The sequence below is a fragment of the Lynx rufus genome, unplaced genomic scaffold, assembly GCF_022079265.1.
Source record: "Lynx rufus isolate CCGP_SWC_20201006 ecotype Redwood Valley unplaced genomic scaffold, mLynRuf1.p SCAF_7, whole genome shotgun sequence".
NCBI lineage: Eukaryota > Metazoa > Chordata > Mammalia > Carnivora > Felidae > Lynx > Lynx rufus.
In genome coordinates, this window is record NW_025814889.1 from 113,038,464 (window position 1) to 113,057,260 (window position 18,797).

At 35.9% G+C, this 18,797-nt stretch overlaps 1 protein-coding gene across 1 annotated transcript in view; it reads right to left on the bottom strand.

Annotated features, from left to right (window-relative positions):
* Window positions 1-3,815: 3,815 nt before the first annotated feature.
* DCN (decorin) overlaps window positions 3,816-18,797 on the bottom strand; it is a 40,934-nt gene continuing 25,952 nt past the window's right edge. Inside the window, exons 5-8 of the mRNA XM_047066815.1 lie at window positions 18,052-18,165; window positions 12,939-13,032; window positions 9,387-9,525; window positions 3,816-4,019 (exon numbers count right to left, since the gene is read on the bottom strand). Of these exons, the coding sequence (XP_046922771.1) occupies window positions 3,825-4,019; window positions 9,387-9,525; window positions 12,939-13,032; window positions 18,052-18,165 (542 nt within the window). The 3' untranslated portion in view covers window positions 3,816-3,824. The remainder of the gene's footprint in view (window positions 4,020-9,386; window positions 9,526-12,938; window positions 13,033-18,051; window positions 18,166-18,797) is intronic.

Genomic DNA, 18,797 nt, shown 5'->3' on the forward strand with positions numbered 1-18,797 from the left:
CCATTTTCAAAAACCACAATATCTGCAAAGTGCAAGACAGTAAAGCACAGTAAAATGAGGTATACCACTATTTCCAATGATAAAATTTATTCCTCTGTATTTCTATTATTTGGTTACACGATTGTGTCTTTGTTAAACTATGATCCCCTTAAAGTCAAGGATGGCATCTTCTTCATTCTTACATCTCCAGCTAGACACAGGCCTAGTAAATATTTTTGCATGACCAGAAATACACATCATACCATGAAAATCATAATTAAACTCATTAGGAGTATTTCAAACGTGACATCCAATATGATGTCACTAAGCGACATATGGCTATTAACTTTAAATTAATTACAATTACACAAAATTTAAAAATCAGTTCTTTATCACCTATTACCTATGGTAATAGGTACCATATTGGACAGTGCTGATACAGAACATTTTCAAGGTTGAACAGTGTTGTAGTTTCATTTTTTTTTTTTTTTTTGCAAACAAATGTGTCCTTTTTGAAATGTAACACATCACATTGGTGGGATGACCCATTATCTTATAGCCCTGCATAAGAGGGCAAAGATAAAAGATGCTGTGGGTGTGGAGTGATTGTTCATGGTTGGACACAAACTCATTCTTTTCTAAAGTAGCAGGAGGCAACACATTGAAGGAATGAAATGTTTGCCTTTTCTTACTTACAAGCTGTGTATCCATGCGGAAATTATTTGACTTCTCTGGGGCTTCATGTGCTGATTTAAAAAGGTATTAAATAACCACACGTCGTCCCCAGGGCTAATGTAAGTATTAAATGAGATACTGTATGTCCAATTAAGACATATAGTTGAATAAAAGATAGTTTTTATCTCTATGGCACCTGAGCCTCAGGACACTCACCTGTTGCCACAATGCAGAGGGACCGCTAAGAGCCATGAATAGATTATCTTCTCAGTTTTCACGACTACCACCTTTGGCCTCGACATGCTTTGAGTTGTAGAAACGATTGCAAAAGCGGAGGCCGATCCTAACTGGCTCAGCACACGTTGTGGTTATAATTCTGACTCTGCACTTACTCTTTCTAAATTTCATCATCTGTGAAATAGGAACAGTACATTCTTATGGGAGTTTTGTGATAAGCAGATGTGGACCAAAGAGCCTAGCACAGAAGCTTTGTATGCACGGAATAAACTCCAGAAATAAATGTATGTTGTGGTTGTTATCTTTCTACCAGGACTTATATTTACAAAAAAAAAAAAAAGTTTATTGAATGGATGAATGTATGAATGAATGGAGTAAGCCAAATCAATAAATAGCCTCTCCTAGCTATTGCCTGATGCCACACTGTAAATAAATATCACTAACATGATTACTTCATGAAAGATGAGCATGTGATTAAATAGCTCACACAAAGCACTGTGTTTTTCAGGTGGTGACTGCTGTAATGGAGAATAGGACTTTGCTAGAGCTTAGATCTGTAAGCTCTGGTTCTCAGGATTATCCAAATATTATTTTTATTTCCTGCCAAATTTATGCATACTATATAATTGACCGTCCATTAATATTGACGATGTAAATTTTATGTTTACACTTTGATTTTTAACACTGACCGTATTTCTTTAAAGAAGTAAACGCTGCTTTAGTCAAAGCCATTATAAAAATAGCCCGTGTTTCCTAATGGAAAACCAGATTCAGTTAATCACTTGACAAAGTTTCATCAAATATTGTTTTGTTAGCAACTCCGATCAATGCAGAAAAGTCTAAAAATAAGTGGGTTTCAGAAAAGGCACCTGGGATGACATAGGAGGGGAATATAATGTTTCTCTGTGGCTGGTGAATTTTGTGTAATAATCCTACAGATAAAATTATAGTGCCTGGGCTAATTAGTTGTTCTCCAAGTGCCCTGACCAGATCTATTTTTCTCCCATCTCCGTCTTGCCCCAAGAAGAGCTTTCATCTTTCTAGCTTTCTTGACGGTTGTCTTTCGTTTAGGCTTAATCAGTGGGAGGATCTGACATAAAAGGTGAGGAGAGAGACCCTGTTTCAGGACCTCACCTTTGGCAGATGTGGCAACCTTCCAGAACCATAGCTCCCCGGGCACAGAAATCCTCCAAAGCTGTTCTCTTGCTTGGATCCAGAAACTCAGTTCTTCCCCTGTCCATGTAGCCATTGGGGTAACAATGGCTTTTCACCACTGCCATCTCTTGGTGCCTTGTCGTCCCTTGCTTGGTGCAGTGAACTCTGTGCACGCTGTATAACAGTCCCTTCATTGGAACTCTCAGAGGTAAATTCCGTTTTCTATCAGGCGCTGATTTACACAAAGATCAAAAGAGAACACTCTGTTGCCACGTATTTACCAGTATTTGACTTTTCTACAAAATGGGAATAGCATTAGTATTGACTCATGTATACTCTGTAAGGCTGTGAAGTTGCTATGTAATAATGAGAGGGAATCTCATGACTTCCCCTGGAAATTTTGTGTTGATAAGCTTTTGTGTTCTGAGTGGTAAATAATGAGGGAGACCCATTTTTTTGACCATAAGGAAGCCAGCCTGAAAATGTAATGAAGGAAGACAAAGTTGAAAGAGATGCAGAGAAACTTGGCTGGAACTCTGATCAAATTTTACCTACGGGCTCCTCCAATGGCAGGACGGTTTGAGTTTTCCTTTGCGGTTTAAACCAGTTTGGATTTGGTTGTCAGGATTTGCAAACACAAAAGATGCAACATTGTAGAAAAAAACAACTCTTCTCACATATTTGCTTATTGGATGTGGAGAGCATAAATGTAGTTTATGATAAATCTCTACTTTTTGTCAATCAGCCTATTACCCCAGGCTTGCTGAGTGGTCTGCTTTGATAGGTCTTTATAAACCCTGCAGAAAATAAATCTAAATTTGAAGATTTAACCAAATGCAAGAAATGTTTCTAATATTTACCATATTAGAATATTAATCGAGTAATTATAGAAATATTCAAGCGAGCGCCCTGGTTATACACATGATGTTTTAAACCTGTTTAGTATCTTAGTAACTGAAAATACCAGCTTTCTAGACCAATCAGGAAAAATCAGCTTTGTGCTTTATCAGCTCAGCACTGAATATAGGTAATGTAAGTTGTAATACACAAGGGTCAAAAAATAGGAGGAGACGAAATATCTGAGAACTTGAAAAGATGTGCTATTTTTGCCAAGAACACAATGTCTGCTCTCTTCAGAAAATTGAGTTTAGGGAAGATTACAATTACACTTTTATACAATAGTAAGTTTGAATGTATTTGTAAATTTATTTGTTTCAAAATGACGACATTAGCAAAAATTTTACATAGCCTGTATTGAATTTACATATTCAAATGAGGCTTTACCAGTAATAATGGGGTTTAATACAGAGCTAGATAGAATTTGAAGTTCAACGTTATGTCAAAGAATCTAAGACCCTATGAGTTACAGAAGATCAATATTTTTTATTTGATTCCTTCTGAAAATTAGACAAGAAAAGATTTACTAAATTGTTGACATGTATATATATATATATATATATACATATACATATATATATACACATTTACTCCAAATTTTATGTTTAGGGAAATAAGAATATCTGCAATAACTCAGTTAACATCAACAGAAAGCTTCAAAAAAGAATTCTGAAAATGGCAGGCAAATTATTTTTTTTATTGTAGGCAATTATTTAAACTGCATATTTGGCTTTATATGCATTATAAATCATGTGGGGAAAAGATCCACATTGCAGTTAGGTTTTCAGTATCTAGCTTTCTTTTTTTTTTTTTTTTTTTTTTTTGAGCAACGATATTAATGGGATTTTGCCAGGTTATGAAAACGAGGGCTTTCTTGGGAGTTATTTATAATTTCCAAGCTGGATGGCGGAACGCACATAGACACATCGGAACGTGGATGGTTGGATCTCCCAGTACTGGACTGGGTTGCTGAAAAGGCTCACACCTGAATAAGAAGCCTTTTTGGTGTTGTATCCAGGTGGGCAGAAGTCGTTAGACCCGACTGCAGAGATATTGTTGTTATGAAGGTAGACAACCTGCAAAATGAAATAATGGAGAATGATTATTTTCCTCTAAATATACTAAGCCATTCATGCAAATACCTTATTCTTTTTCTTTTATTATTTACTCTTTATCCTAGACCCATCCTTTCTCTTACACTTTCTGCCCAACCATCAACAAATGCTGCTAGCTTGATCTTCAAAATGTACCCAGAACCCAGTCCTTATCCCCACATCGACTTCTACAACATTGTCCAAAACTGCCATTATCTCCTCCTGGATGATTCAAGCTGCCTTTATTGTTGTCTTTCCTGCTTCCTCTTTTGCTCTGAAATCAGTTTCCCTTCCTTCCTTCCTTCTCTCCTTCCTTCCTTCCTTCTTCCCCTCCCTCCCTCCTTCCTTCCTTTTTCTTTTTTATTTTCTGTAACCCTGTAAGTTAGCTCATAGAAAAATTATTTAAAAAATTGAGCCAAGTTATATATTCTTTGCCTCAACACTCCAATGGCTTCCCATCTCATGCAGAATAAAGTCCAAAGTTCTCACAATGACCCACAAATCCAACATGGTCTGCCATCCTTCTGCTCTGACCTCATCTCCCCTCACTATTCAATCTAACTGGCCTACCTGCTTTTCCTCTATTACAAAGATCAAGGTCCTTCCTTAGGTTGGCACACATTGTTTCCTCTACCTGGCCTTATCTTCTCCACGATATCTACAAGGCTTACTCTTTCATGTAGTTTATGTAACTTCTCCTTACCAGAGATGTCTTCCCTGACTATCCAATGCTGCCATTCATTCTCCATCCCAGTCACACTACTTTAAATCTTCACAGTAATTATCACTATACAGCATATTATATATTTGTTTGTTTGTTTCACCTGTTTTCCTTCTCTAGAATAAACGCTCCATGAGGAAGGAAACTTGTTTTGTTTTGTTCATGACTGTATCTTCAGTGTCTATTAAACACAGTAGGTGTCCAATAAATATACATTAAGTGAATACATGAATAAATTTATGTTATTGCATAAATTGTGTCTACATGGGCTGTTTTCAAGGCAAAGATAAAATGAGGGACCTTTGAACAAGATTATGCAGAATGAGGAAGTAATATATAATGAATAAGAAGAGTGTGCATAGTATTTGAATCAAAATAATCACAAAGTCTAAGAAACACTTGAGTGCCATAGCATTTGGAATGAACAGACCTAGAAAGTTTTTTTTAAGTTTATTTATTTATTTTGAGAGAGATACAGAGAGCATGCAGGGAAGGGGCGGAGAGACAGGGAGAAAGAGAATCCCGAGCAGGCTCCACACTGTCAGCACTGAACCTGATGTGGGGCTCAAATTCATGAACCACGAGATCATGATCTAAGCCCAAATCAAGAGTCAGACACTCAAATGACTGAGCCACCCAGACACCCCAGACCTAGAAATCTTTAATAAAAATTTATTCCATGTTACAAATTCTATCTTATGAATAGAATTCTATAGTTCATTAGAATTTTTTCTGAAATGTATTTTATGCTTATGTTTAAGATAATGGTAACTTGTTCATAGATTTTTCTCAGGGATATTAAATATTAGACTTATGAAAGGGCTTTAGAAATGGGTTTTCATGTAGATGTGATTTCTGAAGAGTGAGAAGTGACTTATCATACAACCTAAATTAAAATATACTAGTAACGTGACAGTTTCTAAAGTGTGTTATAAAGCCTATGAGATGCTTCCTTAAAATAATTAACCCAGAACACTCCCACTTATATGCAGGTGAAAAAGGCCTTGTTTAAGAAAGGTTTTAGAAGGAAGACAATAAAAACAGAAACAAGTGATATTAAAGCCAAACAATAGCTATAAGTATTTTGTTATAACTTTCAAACTTTGAAAATTTCTTCTCATTTGCCATTCTCTATTTCCTGGCAGTGACTAGCAATAAAGGGGGCACATGTTTGGTTAGAATTTAGGGCTAATACTGAAGGTGAGAGAAGAAAATGTCAAGACATAAACCAAGTATTAGTCTGTGTAAAAAAGAAAATTAGATTCTCAACTCATTTTATAAGGTCATTATTTTCTATTATTAAAACCAGGCAAAAATCATGTTCATCATCATCACACACACACACACACACACACACACACACACACACAACCTACCTACAAATATTTCATATTAGCATAGACAAAGAACTTTAACAAAATATTAGGAAACTGTATCTCACAAAATATAAAAAGATTATACACCATGACCAAGATGAAGCATAATTTATCTCAGGGATGTAAAATTGCTTTAACTGGAAATTAATTAATTTAATTTACTCTATTAAAAGAATAAACAACCAAAACCACATGATCATCTCAACAGACACAGAAAAAGCATCTGAAAAATTCACTACAAAAACTTTCAATAAACTAATAAAAGTATCTTCTTAACTTGACAAAGAGCATCTACAAAAGACCTGTAGCTAACATCACACTGAATGGTAAAAACTTGAATGTCCACCCCTCTCTTAAAATAGAAAACAAGCCAAAGATGTCTAATTTCATCACTTCTATTCAATATTGTACTGGAGATTCTAGCCAGTACAATGAAGCAAGAAAAATAAATGAAAATAATTCAGATAGGAAAAGAATAACTAAAACTGTATTTATTTACAAATGACATGATCCCAAATACAGAATATCCAAAGATGTGCACAAAAACTTCTGCAACTAAAAAAATTTCAGCACAGTACCAGGATAGAAGATCAATAAACAAAAATGAATTATATTTACATATACAGTAAAACCTTGGATTGCAAGTAACTTGCTCTGCGAGTGTTCTGCAAGATTAGTAAATGCTTCTAATAAATTTTAACTTGATAAATGAGCGATGATGTCTTGCAATATGAGTAGTATGTGATGACAAATGTCACATGGTCACAACTGAGCCAATTGTTCTTGAAATTAACTTTGATTAATTTGGATTAAAAGCATGTTTCTGGAATGAATTATACTCACAAACCAAGGTTTTACTGTACTAGCAAAAAAATGCAAAAATGAAATTAAGGTAACCATTCACAACAGCATCAAAAATAATAAAGAAAATGACAATAAACTTAGTAAAATAATTGTGAGACATGTATACTAAAAATGACAAAACATTGCTGTGTGAAGTTAAATAATATGAAATAGAGAGATATTGCATGTTTATGAATTAGAGGACTTAATATTGTTCAGATGACAATTCACCCCTAATTGATCTATAGATTCAACACAATCCCTATTTTGCAGGCTATTTATGCAAAAATTAAAAGCTGATTCTAAAATTTATATGAAAATACAAAGAAACAAGAATAGTTCTTATTTTTGAAAAATAAGAACAATGTTAAAAGACCTTCACTCCCAACTTCAAAACACAACCAAAGGCTATAGTAATCAAAAAGCATAGTGCTAGCAAGCAAAATGTGGTATATCCATACAATGGAATGTTATTCACTGATAAAAATGGAAGAATTACTGATTCATGTTGTTATGGGTGACCTAAAATCATTACAATAAGTCATTCTATTTATATGAAATGTACAGGAAAGGCAAATCCACGGAGGTATAAAGTAGATTAATGATTTCCTGTGAAAGGGGATGAGATTGAAAATTGACCAGAAATGGATATGAGGAATATTTGGGGGTAACATAAGTGCTAGAACTGGATTGTGGTGACGGTTGAACAACTATATAATTTTGCTAAAAATAACTGAGTTATATGCTTATGAAAAAGGCAGTGATATGGGTGAAATCTCTAAGAGCCTGTAAGAAGGGATGTGAAATGGGTGCACGGATAGCCAATTAGAGATGAAAAACCAAGAATGAGACCCTTCTAAATGTGAGGCCCTGTGTGAATGCCCATGAGATTTGCTGACATTCAACAAAGATTTCAAAATAGCATGTTTTATAAATTTTTCTCTGTGACTCACAATAAGAACACATTATACACTAAGGTTTAGTATATATGAAACTATGCATTTAAACAACATTTTTATGAAATCCTTACCATTACAGTGATATTTTCTTTCCATGCATCCTATCCTATCCTTTCTTATCCCATACATGTTAATTAACTCATCAAACTTATTTTATGAACTCAATAATATGTCCAGACTGAAATTTGAAAAATGGCAATCAAGAAGATAAAACGGATTATTCTGGGATATAAAAATGAAAACAAACCAATCCCCGCAGCCCCCAAAAATGCCCACCACCAACAGAAATCTCAATAGTAACAATGGTAGCTATTACTTGGTCTTCTAAGTGTCTTGCTTTTGCTTGTGCCTTCAGATCTGCTTACTCATTATCCTATCACCATCAAAGGCCCACTAAAAAAGAATCAGCGTGAAATACAATGTTTTCAAGTGTCATCTTTGTACTTATAATTCAGATACTTTATTGAAATCTAGCTAACGTGAATCCTTATAGCTATTTTGCTTGGAGTTTTTGTCACAAACCAATAAAAAAAAAAAAAAGACGTCCATCACATTTTGACAGAACTGACGGCAGAGTAAGGGATAAACCTATCTTGAACCACAAGCAAAAAAGTTGAGATACTAGATTACCAAAATGGCAACTTTATAAAAAGGTTTTATCTATAATAGAGCATCAATGTCAAGATATAATTTCTGAATCATCATGGTTCAACTAAGTACCTAGGTAAATATCTGACAGAAGCAATTTAAATCTGACCTTTATTGAAGCTGAAAAATTAGATAAAATAAGCCAATACATAAAATCTATGAATAACCACATTAACTTCTGAATATAAAATTTGAATAACATATTTGTGCAATTTCCTGAGTAACAGTGGAAATATTATTTTGTTATATGTGAAAAAAAATATTATCACTATTTAAACTGATGAGCATGCCTTACATTTATAGGTTTACAGACTACAAAGCTCTATTATCACCATGGGCCATTGGACCATATCTTCTTATCCTTATGCATGTACTATAGCTTGATAACTGACATGAAGTTAACTCAGTCACAGAACATTCTTTTTGACCAGCTTGCATCTGCTAAAGCTAAAATTTAAAACTTCTCTTTTATTCCATATCTATTCATCACAAATGATCTCATCTTCTTCAACCAATATGTTTTTGTTACACTGATCTATGGCTTGAAACTACCTTGCCTGCTTCCTAAAACATACTCTATTCTAGAAGATAGCATCATAATAAGGGTAAGGTAATAGTCCTATTAAAAAAATAATAATTCAAGCCTGTATTTTTCAGGAAACCAGAATGAACACTGATGTGGAAACATGAAAAATATCTTTCTGCAAAACTATTGCCAGGCAGAGCTACCTGCCTCTTAGCATCCCAGTAGGGAGGGTTTGCTCCCTAGAGACCCCTTACAGGTTTAGTGGTGTTGCATTACCTGGATGTATTTGTGCTCCGCCAGCCCACCAGGTACTCTGATAAGCTTATTGTTGTCCAAGTGAAGCTCCCTCAAATGAGGAGTGTTGGCCAGAGTGCCATTGTCAATAGCTGAGATGCTGTTAAAACTCAGTCCCAACCTGCAAAAGGAAGCGGAAATGAATGCATGTCCTCTGCTCAGGACACATGGATGCTTTCTTCACAGGTGCTGTGTGATTTATCAAGTCAACAGCAAGGACTTTCTTTGTTTTTGCATTTACTGTTCCCTTTGCTTAGAGTACTTTTTTCCAACCTTGCTGAGCCTACATAAAGCCCATTTGTTCCAAAGTTCCCACCATAGAGTCACTTTCTCTTTTTTTTTAAGTGTTTATTTATTTTGAGAGAAAGAGAGCAAAAGCACATGCGTGCAAGCAGGGGAGGGACAGAGAGAGAGAGAGAGAGAGAGAGAGAGAAAGAGAGAGAGAGAGAGAGATAATCCCAAACAGGCTCTGCACTGTCGGTGCAGAGCCCAACCTTAGGCTCGGAACCAAAGACCATGACTTGAGCTGAAATCAAGAGTCTTAGGTTTAACTGACTAAACCACCCAGGCACCCCAACTTACTCTCTTTGAAACTCGTCTGATCCTACCAAACTAGATAGGTACCCCTAGTAAATGCTCCTATAGCATCCTGTTAGCACCCTCTTAAAAAATTCAAGGGACTGTGTACTTGTGGTCTTTCCTAGAGAAAAGTGACTGTTTTGCAGCATATCCAGTGCTAACAGAAAGCTTCTTATGATCAATGAGTCGCTGCTGAATTGATTTCTATGTATAATACATATAATGAATTCACTCCGTAGAATACTCAAAGGAGTACTATTATCATTTGGGTCACTTTAGAAATCAAACAATTGTATATTTATTATATACATTTCTTCATTGGAAATAAAAGGTAGAAGGTTCCAATGAATCAGTAAACATATCTGCCAGGAAGGTTAACAGAATTAGCATTTTGCTTTCGTTTGAGTTTATCAGTGATCATCTGCTACTATCAGAATTTGCCTGGTGCCAGCATTCCTGGCTTCTGACCCTGACCTCTGACCTACATGTCTGTTTCTTGGCCCTTTAACATTTCTTCTACAATACCACTCAAAGTTTTGGGCTGCATTTTTTAAATTAAGTGCATAACAAGTGAAAGTTCTGCAGCCGTGCGGTCCCTTCCTAGTAAATGGGATTCAAAAGTCAGAAGAGGTTAACATGGAGACAAGGTTGATGTATTTGGCATTCTAAAGATGAATGACTCTGTCAAACTAGGGTGCTGTCAATCCTAAAGGGCAGAGAGGAGATACCTGGGATGAGGCAACAAGGTAATGAAAGAGAACCAGCAAACTCAAAGGGAGAGAAAGAGGAGGAGTCTATTGGGCTCCTTCACATGATGTGGAATAGGCTTGGAAACTTTCTGTAGGATCGTTTTAGCTTGCTTTCAGCTAGTTCTGATTTTTGAGCCCTTCTGAGATTTAGATTCTGGTTTATGTAACCCAAGTCTCTCAGTTTTAATCATGACTTGGTATTTGAAATAACTGAGATTATACTATGTTAATTTTAAGCTATTAATAAAACGGTGGATTTATCTTAGCTATTGATTATTAACCTGGCATCTCGGCAGAGAACACGTTGTTTCCCTACCACCCCACCCTCCCCAGTCTTAGACATTTATTTCTTGTTTCTGATCTTGTCTCTTCTATCACAGAGTCAGGTCTCCTATTTCTTACAACACTCCAAATCCCATATCCAATTTTGGGCTAATACATTCTTAGAATATAATATTCTTAATAACTGATTCAAAGAAACTTCAATTTTATGGTGATTTATTTATATGTTCAATCAATAAATATTTTTGAGGACCTGTTATGTTCAAGATATTATTCTAGCTTTATGAAGGCAGAGGGCACATGGCTCAAAAACAATGATTCCTTCCACTGAAGAGTATTTCCTCAAATAAGGGAGATGATGATATATGTATACATATATAACAAAAAAGAAAGTGTGCCCCAAAACCATCTTATATTTTTGGAGAGAGGCATATACTATTTCTCTCCACATGTTCTTAATAACTAATTGGAATATTTGCCCCACAACGTTCTGAGATCAGTGGCCGCTTTTTTTCTTCTTTTCCCAGTTTTGATTTTCAATACCAAAATACTTCTCATGTCCCAACATCAGTGAAGAGTAAACAACATGAGGATTTGATGGTTTCATAGACATATTTTTCTGGACTTGATTCCAAAAAGAAATTTGTCTGATAAATTCAAGAATTGGAAAAATCTGCTTGGCCAATGGGTCAATCTGCTCCAATTTAATGAATGGGATTTAAAAAAAATTCCATACCACTTTCAGTATAAAATAAACTTTTATTCCAAAAAAGCACACATATTATTAGTGGCTTACCATATTTGGAATTAGACTATTGTACATCTCTACCACTGCTACCACTAACAGCTGTCCTAAAGACAGTTCTATACAATAGGCAATGCATCTGATCTTCCTACATTTTTCTGCAGCTAGAGGGACCAAATCAACAAAAAAAGGTCAGTGATGCACAATGCTATTTCAAAATATATTTTCTATATTAGAGGCTGTAATGAAAATAACTTTAGATTTCTTCTCGTCTGAGACTTAGGGTAATACACTGTGTTATAGTCACATCCATATGCTCACCTTCGGCTCTCACCACCCACCAGCTCACTGGGGAATATCCACAGAAATGGGAAAAGCTGTGTTATATATCATCTTGTCTTAGCTATTTCTCAAGGATAAATGATATACTTTATTTGTCTCCCATAAAATTTATAAAGAAAAAAAGAGAAGTGCGTCAATTTGGCATAACACTACGCTCCTTTGTAAGAACATTCAGCAATACAGTTCAAGAGCACAGTGTTTTTTGAAGATAAAGCAAATAGTTTGCAAGCCTTCTCCTCTTTTTATTACTTAACCAGATTGCAAATGTAAAAAGATTAAAGTTAGGCTAGAAGTCAGGAAAGGAACTAATGATTATCTATCAGGAAAAAAAAAAAGTTAACAAGGCCCAGAAACACACACACACACACACACACACACAGAGACAACCCAATGACTTTTGTAAGACTACATTAAATGTCCAGAGACATTTTAAACTCTTCAGAGAATAGAGATATGAGGATCTCATCATAATCATCCAGATATGGATGTGTGGGATGCCCAGTATTTCCATGTCCTGGTAGCTTTCATTTTAAGGCATTTTCAAATTCTGAACACTGGGTTATAACATAATCAACCTTCTGTTGAATTCAATTAAGTTAGAACCTACTGAATAAGCATGTTGATTTAATCAGGTACATTGTACATGAGATATGTCATGGTTATGCTAAGTATGCTATTTCATGGCTTTTTAAAGAAATAATTGAGCATGCTGTTGGGACCAACAGCAAAAAATGTGGTATGGTCAGAAATTGCCCGTGGCATTTCCAGTTCTGAGCATGTGGGCACCTATACATCTAGCCATTTTACAGACATAAGGTTATGAAAGAATATTATTACTTAGCCAAATTATTCAGTCCTTTCAGGCTAGCTGCATCAACTTTGGAGATTTTGTTGCCTTCAAGATGTAATTCAGTAAGGGAAGGAGGAAGACCTGGAATACAGAAATACAAAATGTTACATTAGCAGATAAACGTAATGATGGGATGTAAAGACTTAATGAAGACAAAGGCCACCAATTTTCTAAAAGACAGAGTGTCAAAGGATTTGCTTTACATCATTTTCATTGGTTTTGATTTTTATCTTTTTTCTTCATCCCTTTCATAACAATATACACTTCTAGAAGTAGTACAGGGGCTTTTTCCTTTTCTCGTAGTTCGATTTTAAACAAAAACATGGACTGTGGTTTCTCACATAGTAGATTTTTGTCTCAGGAATTCTTAGGATACAATTGTAGAACTGAGGTCAAACCCTGAATCTCATCAGTTTCTTACACCTCTGTTAATAAGTTAACACTACCGTGGATAAAAGATGACAACTCTTTATTATATGCTTTATTATAGCATTTAAGCTATAATAAAGAGATCATGTATAAGTTAAACCTATAGGCAAATTTAACTAAGTATCTCATTCATGGGCATTATTAATAATTGACGCTGATATACTGTGCTGGCTTCAGTCTTAATCAGCTTTTCTGCATTAAAAATCAAACACATGGGACGCCTGGGTGGCTCAGTAGGTTTAAGCGTCTGACTTCAGCTCAGGTCATGATCTCACGGTTTCATGGGTTCAAGCCCCACGTTGGGCTCTGTGCTGACAGCTCGGAGCCTGGAGCCTGCTTCGGATTCTGTGTTTCCCTCTGTCCCTCCCCCACTCATGCTCTATCTCTCTCTGTCTCTCAAAAATAAAAAAAGAAACAAGAAAAACTTTTAAATAAATCAAATGCAAAAACAAACCCAACATCAAATTCCTCTGCAACACGGATATGTCCAAAGAGCTAAAGATTACTTAGACCTTTCAAATCAAGACTGTTCCCCTACACAAGAGGAATGTGGAGGCCTATAATCAAGCAACCTGCCATATGTAGAACACCTGGGGAAATAATTTCAGATCCAAAGTATCCACAAAACCTCTGGATAGTGCTTCTTGAAAGGCTAGGACTTCTAAAAATTTAGTAATATTAATATAAAAGTTTAAATATTTTATTTTCATTTCCTCCTGCCATCTGAGGATGCATTATGCTTTTATACAGCTTTTTAAAGGGCATATTGTTCCACTTACAAGAATAGCACCAACCACAAAGAAAAGAGCAAATTGGTTACATGTAGAACTAACATCTGCTTAGCAGAGAGTGTCGGTTATTTGTCCATAAAGAACAAAATTGGAAAACTGCAGGTTATGTTCGGCATGAAATCGTCATTGCGTGTCAGTGAATTCTATCAGTACTGTCTATTTAATGTAAAAGTTTAGTCCATATTTGATTTGACGTTAGTATTAGTTTCTCTATGTTTTGTGTGGGAGCTGCTAAGGAAGGAATTTCTACTCCCTGCAAGTCTGAAATGTGGTCAACACTGATACTGGCACTTTCCCTAACTTAGCTCATTTACTTGTTTCAGTTTACAAACTTTTTTTGTTAATCCCTGTTCATAGACGAAGAAACAGAGACTCAAAGTTACAAATTTGGAGACTATCTAGCTGCTAAGTAGGGAAGGTAAAATGTTCCCAGTCAAAAGGAGTTAAATTGAACTATAGTTGCTCTTAACTGAATGAAATGAAGTTGAGACAGTATGAGAGAAGCAAGAGGGACTTAACTCCCATAAAGCCACTGGTCTGAGGCAAAGGTTAAAAGTTTCCATATACTTAGAGACAAATACCTCCTTCTGGGAAAGCGAACAAATGAGATAATAGTCATTACGAGTAATGGTTGTCTGGGCAAAATTAGAAGTAACAATTTAAAGCCTGCTTGCACAAGTATTTCTATTTTCCAGGAGCCCTAAAAGAATGTCAACCATAGAGAAAGGCATTCTGGGATTGTCTCTTGTCCACTGAAAACTAACGACCGCAGATAACGACCGTGGGATTGAAGAATGCTTCCCAAATCCTAGCCCCTCTCCCCTAGGAAAAATGCCTTTACAAGTCTTGCACAATACTCTTTCAGAGAGCAACAGTTCTCTTTCTTGTCGGCTCCCTTGTACACAAGTTATCTCTAATAAACTCCACCCACACTCTTTCCCTTCAGTTCAGTGTTCATTTCTATGACACTGAGACTCAAGAACCTAGTCTCCGGGGTCCGGTAACAAAATCACAATTGCACAGTTCTTATGACTAAATATCATGAAAACCCAGTCACTCTTGGAAGAAGGGATTCTAACCACTCAAGTCTCTTTAGAATACACAAGTGTGGATTTTTAAAATACTCCCATATGTAATTAATGAGTGACTTTATAACAAACCATATTGAATACACATCCTTTCTTCCCTATCACCATGAAAAGATAGTATTAAAATGTAGTGTCTCTAGAACAACAATTATCATCACATCCATAACTCTTACCAAGGTTCTTAGTGTCTTCCCTTTTGCAATGTCAGTTTCCCCAAAGTTAAGGTATAGCCAGGAGAAAGTTTGTGGAAGAAAACTTTGCAATAAGATAGAGAGACGCAAATTTGCAAAGAATACCATTAATCTTTGTCACCGTAGCGTTTAGCTAAGGAACCTATACTCTAGTTGCTTTTTTTGTTCCTTTCCCTTTTCATTTTTAAGGTAAATATGAGAGCTTACCTTGGGCCAGATACTATGCATGCACATTCAAGTCTTATTTGTGTCTATCCTCACAAATATACTAAAGATAGGTGTCACTAATACCTCCGTAGATAGTAAAACTGAGGTTTTAGAGATGTGCAATAACTAGCCTAAAGTCACAGAAAGACTAAGTGGCTGAGCCAGACCTCTCACTCCTGTTTTCTAAGTGGAGAAACCATAACTCATCACTTCATTCCACGGCCTTGTGTTTCCATCAGTGATGGTAGACCATTAATGTGGACATGAAGCCTCCCAGAGGCAGCTGATGTTCTGGTGTAAGAATCCAGCCTAAGAAAGGCAGACTCATGTATTTCATCAGCATAAATATGCATAAGAGAGAGGACTTAGGTAAGCAGCAGAATACAGTGGTCACGCACATGGGCTCTGACATCAGCACAGCACAGTCCCAGCTTGGCCACCTCCAAACTCCAAGACCTTGGTCACAATTTACTTCATGTCGTTAAGCTTTGGTTTTCCGTATTTATTAAGCAGGCATGATAATATTCCTAGAGAGGAATGGTTTGAGATTCATATAGAAAAATCCACAAAAAGCATTTGGCACAATACCTGCTACTAAATAAGGGCTGAACAAAATTTAGTTACTGTAATTTTTATAGTAAGTGTTTAATAAATAAAAGTAAGCTAGAAATGGTGAGAAGAGAGTACATAGAATAGGGAGAAGATGTGAGGAATATAGATCCCTAAGTGATGAAATGTGTCACTGAAAGATATTTTGGAGGATGCATTAAAAAGGACAGCAAAATCAAAGACTGGTTCCAGTTTTTTTATTTGGCCTTCTATAGCTCTATGGCCTTAGGCAAAATGTATGTGTATATATTCTATACAAAAATATAATTAAATAATTAAAATATTACTAAAACTGATGTGCCTGGGTGGTTCAGTCGGTTGAGCATCTGACTTCCACTTCAGGTCATGATCTCACAGTCGTGGGAATGAACCCTGCATCGAGCCCCACATTGAGCGTGAAGCCTGCTTGGGATCCTCTCTGCCCCTCTCCCTCTCTGTCTTACACTCTCACACTCTCTTTCTCAAAGTAAGTAAATATTTTTTTAAAGAATGACACTTGTTACATGCAACAAGTTGGAGGCTCAATATGAAAGTGCTTTATAAACTATAAATGAATATCTATCATCTATCTATCTATCTATTATCTATCTATACCAATAGTTGCTGTTATGGGCATAAAAACATCTTCTGTAGCAAAAAGACTATGGAGAGAGCAAGGGGTAGTAAGAAACCATTCTATGGAATATGTACTCACAGGAGCTGACGTTTCTGTGGAAGCACAATAAAAGGTAATTGTTTTCTGTGGGCAAGAACCTACATTTTGTGCCCAGTCCAAGAACAAGATATCTAAGCTGAGAAAGGGCCAGGTGGAGGGGAAACTTGGAGAATACAGCTGGGCTTTTGAAAGACTAAAACCCTGGGCCAGGTAAAATGTGAAAATCAGAGGAATTTCTTTATGGTGATTAGATTTCTTTTCTTTATGGCTTATGTGTCTCTCCCAGGTAGCCCTTAGCACAATGACCTTAACCCCATGGCTGTGTAGTGATTGCTATTTATTTGCTGGCTTTGCTCTAGGTAATAAGGTCCATGAAGGCAGGCAGTATACCCTATTCACTGTCCTGTCTCCAGTGTTTGGTACTTTGCCTAAGCAAAATGAGTGTTAAAACATTTTTACAAATAATAAAAGGTAATATTAATCCACTATTTATTTACATGCCTGATATTTTTCTAATTAGTTATTTAATCATTAGACAATCTAATGGAGTTGTATGTTGGTGTTATTACCACTTTACCAATAAAGAAGTTAAGGCATAAATATTGAATAACTTGTCCAAGGTCTTAGAGCCAGTTAGGGACAAACAGACCAAATAGACCAAAATCCATATTCTCTACAACACTATTATATAAGACTTATTATATAAGTGGCCACTATGGATCTTCTTATTCAGAGAGTAAGATGGAAAGGAATTCACTAAAAGATTGGAGACTCAAAGTAAAAATTGGCTCAATTTCTGAGGTGTTCCCGTGTATCTTTTTTCCTTTAACACCAGCAAGGGATTCTATTCTTTAAATAACTGTACTTTTTCCCCTGTGCTCTCACAATTCTTTAACATGAAATCATTATGTGTAAGTTATATCTTAGAAGAGACTTTATAGGTCTCACCATCTCTACAATGAGTCTAAATGGCCCAGGGGTCATCCAGGCTCAATAGAAACAAGGGTAGACAATTTACTGGAAATAACGTTGGCTGCTTCAGTCACCGTTTAAATTTCCAAAACAATTTTCTTGAATGTTAAAGTTGTTACATTTGGATGTTCAAACTGCTTTGGAGAATTTTCTATCACCTTGCGGGATGGTGGTTATATTGGTGTCGGCAATGCGGATGTAGGACAGCTTCTTCATTCCCTGGAAGGCTCCATTTTCAATTCCCGAGCTCTTCAGCGGGTTGGTGCCCAGTTCTACAAATGCAAAAAGTGCAAAGTTCTTAGAGAACAATATTAGGATATTGCAAATCAGAGTCGTGTCTGTTTCAACAAGGAGTTTAAGAGAAATTTGGGTCAATAACAGCTTAACTGAAAAACAAAACAGAAATTAATGAACACGCTCTTCACAGGGATGGCAAACTAAGGTAAAATTTTCTCTCATTAAAACAAACAAAAACCAAACAATAACAATAAAACACAAAGATTTATGGTAAAAGCAATAGGTTTGCCCGGAAATCAACAAACACAAGTGTTTATAAGTCACACTTATGGTGGAGCTATTACTTTCCTGAGATGAGTTACAACACTAAATAATCTGAAACTAGCATTTTGTAAACCAATTATAAAATCACCATTTGTTATCACGATTAGAACACATTTGTTAAAACAAATGATTTATGAATGTTCACAATAGAAACGATCCCCACAGTGGAAAGGTATCCCCCACATATCTCTAATTAATTACTACTTAATTCCATCCATTCCATTGCATCTTGGCCATACATGAGGGTGACTTTGGGCCTGCAGTTTTCTCCACACTCCCAGATCCTTAAGATTGAGGAACAAAAACATTGTAAGGCACAGATTCAAAATCTCATTTCTGCTGG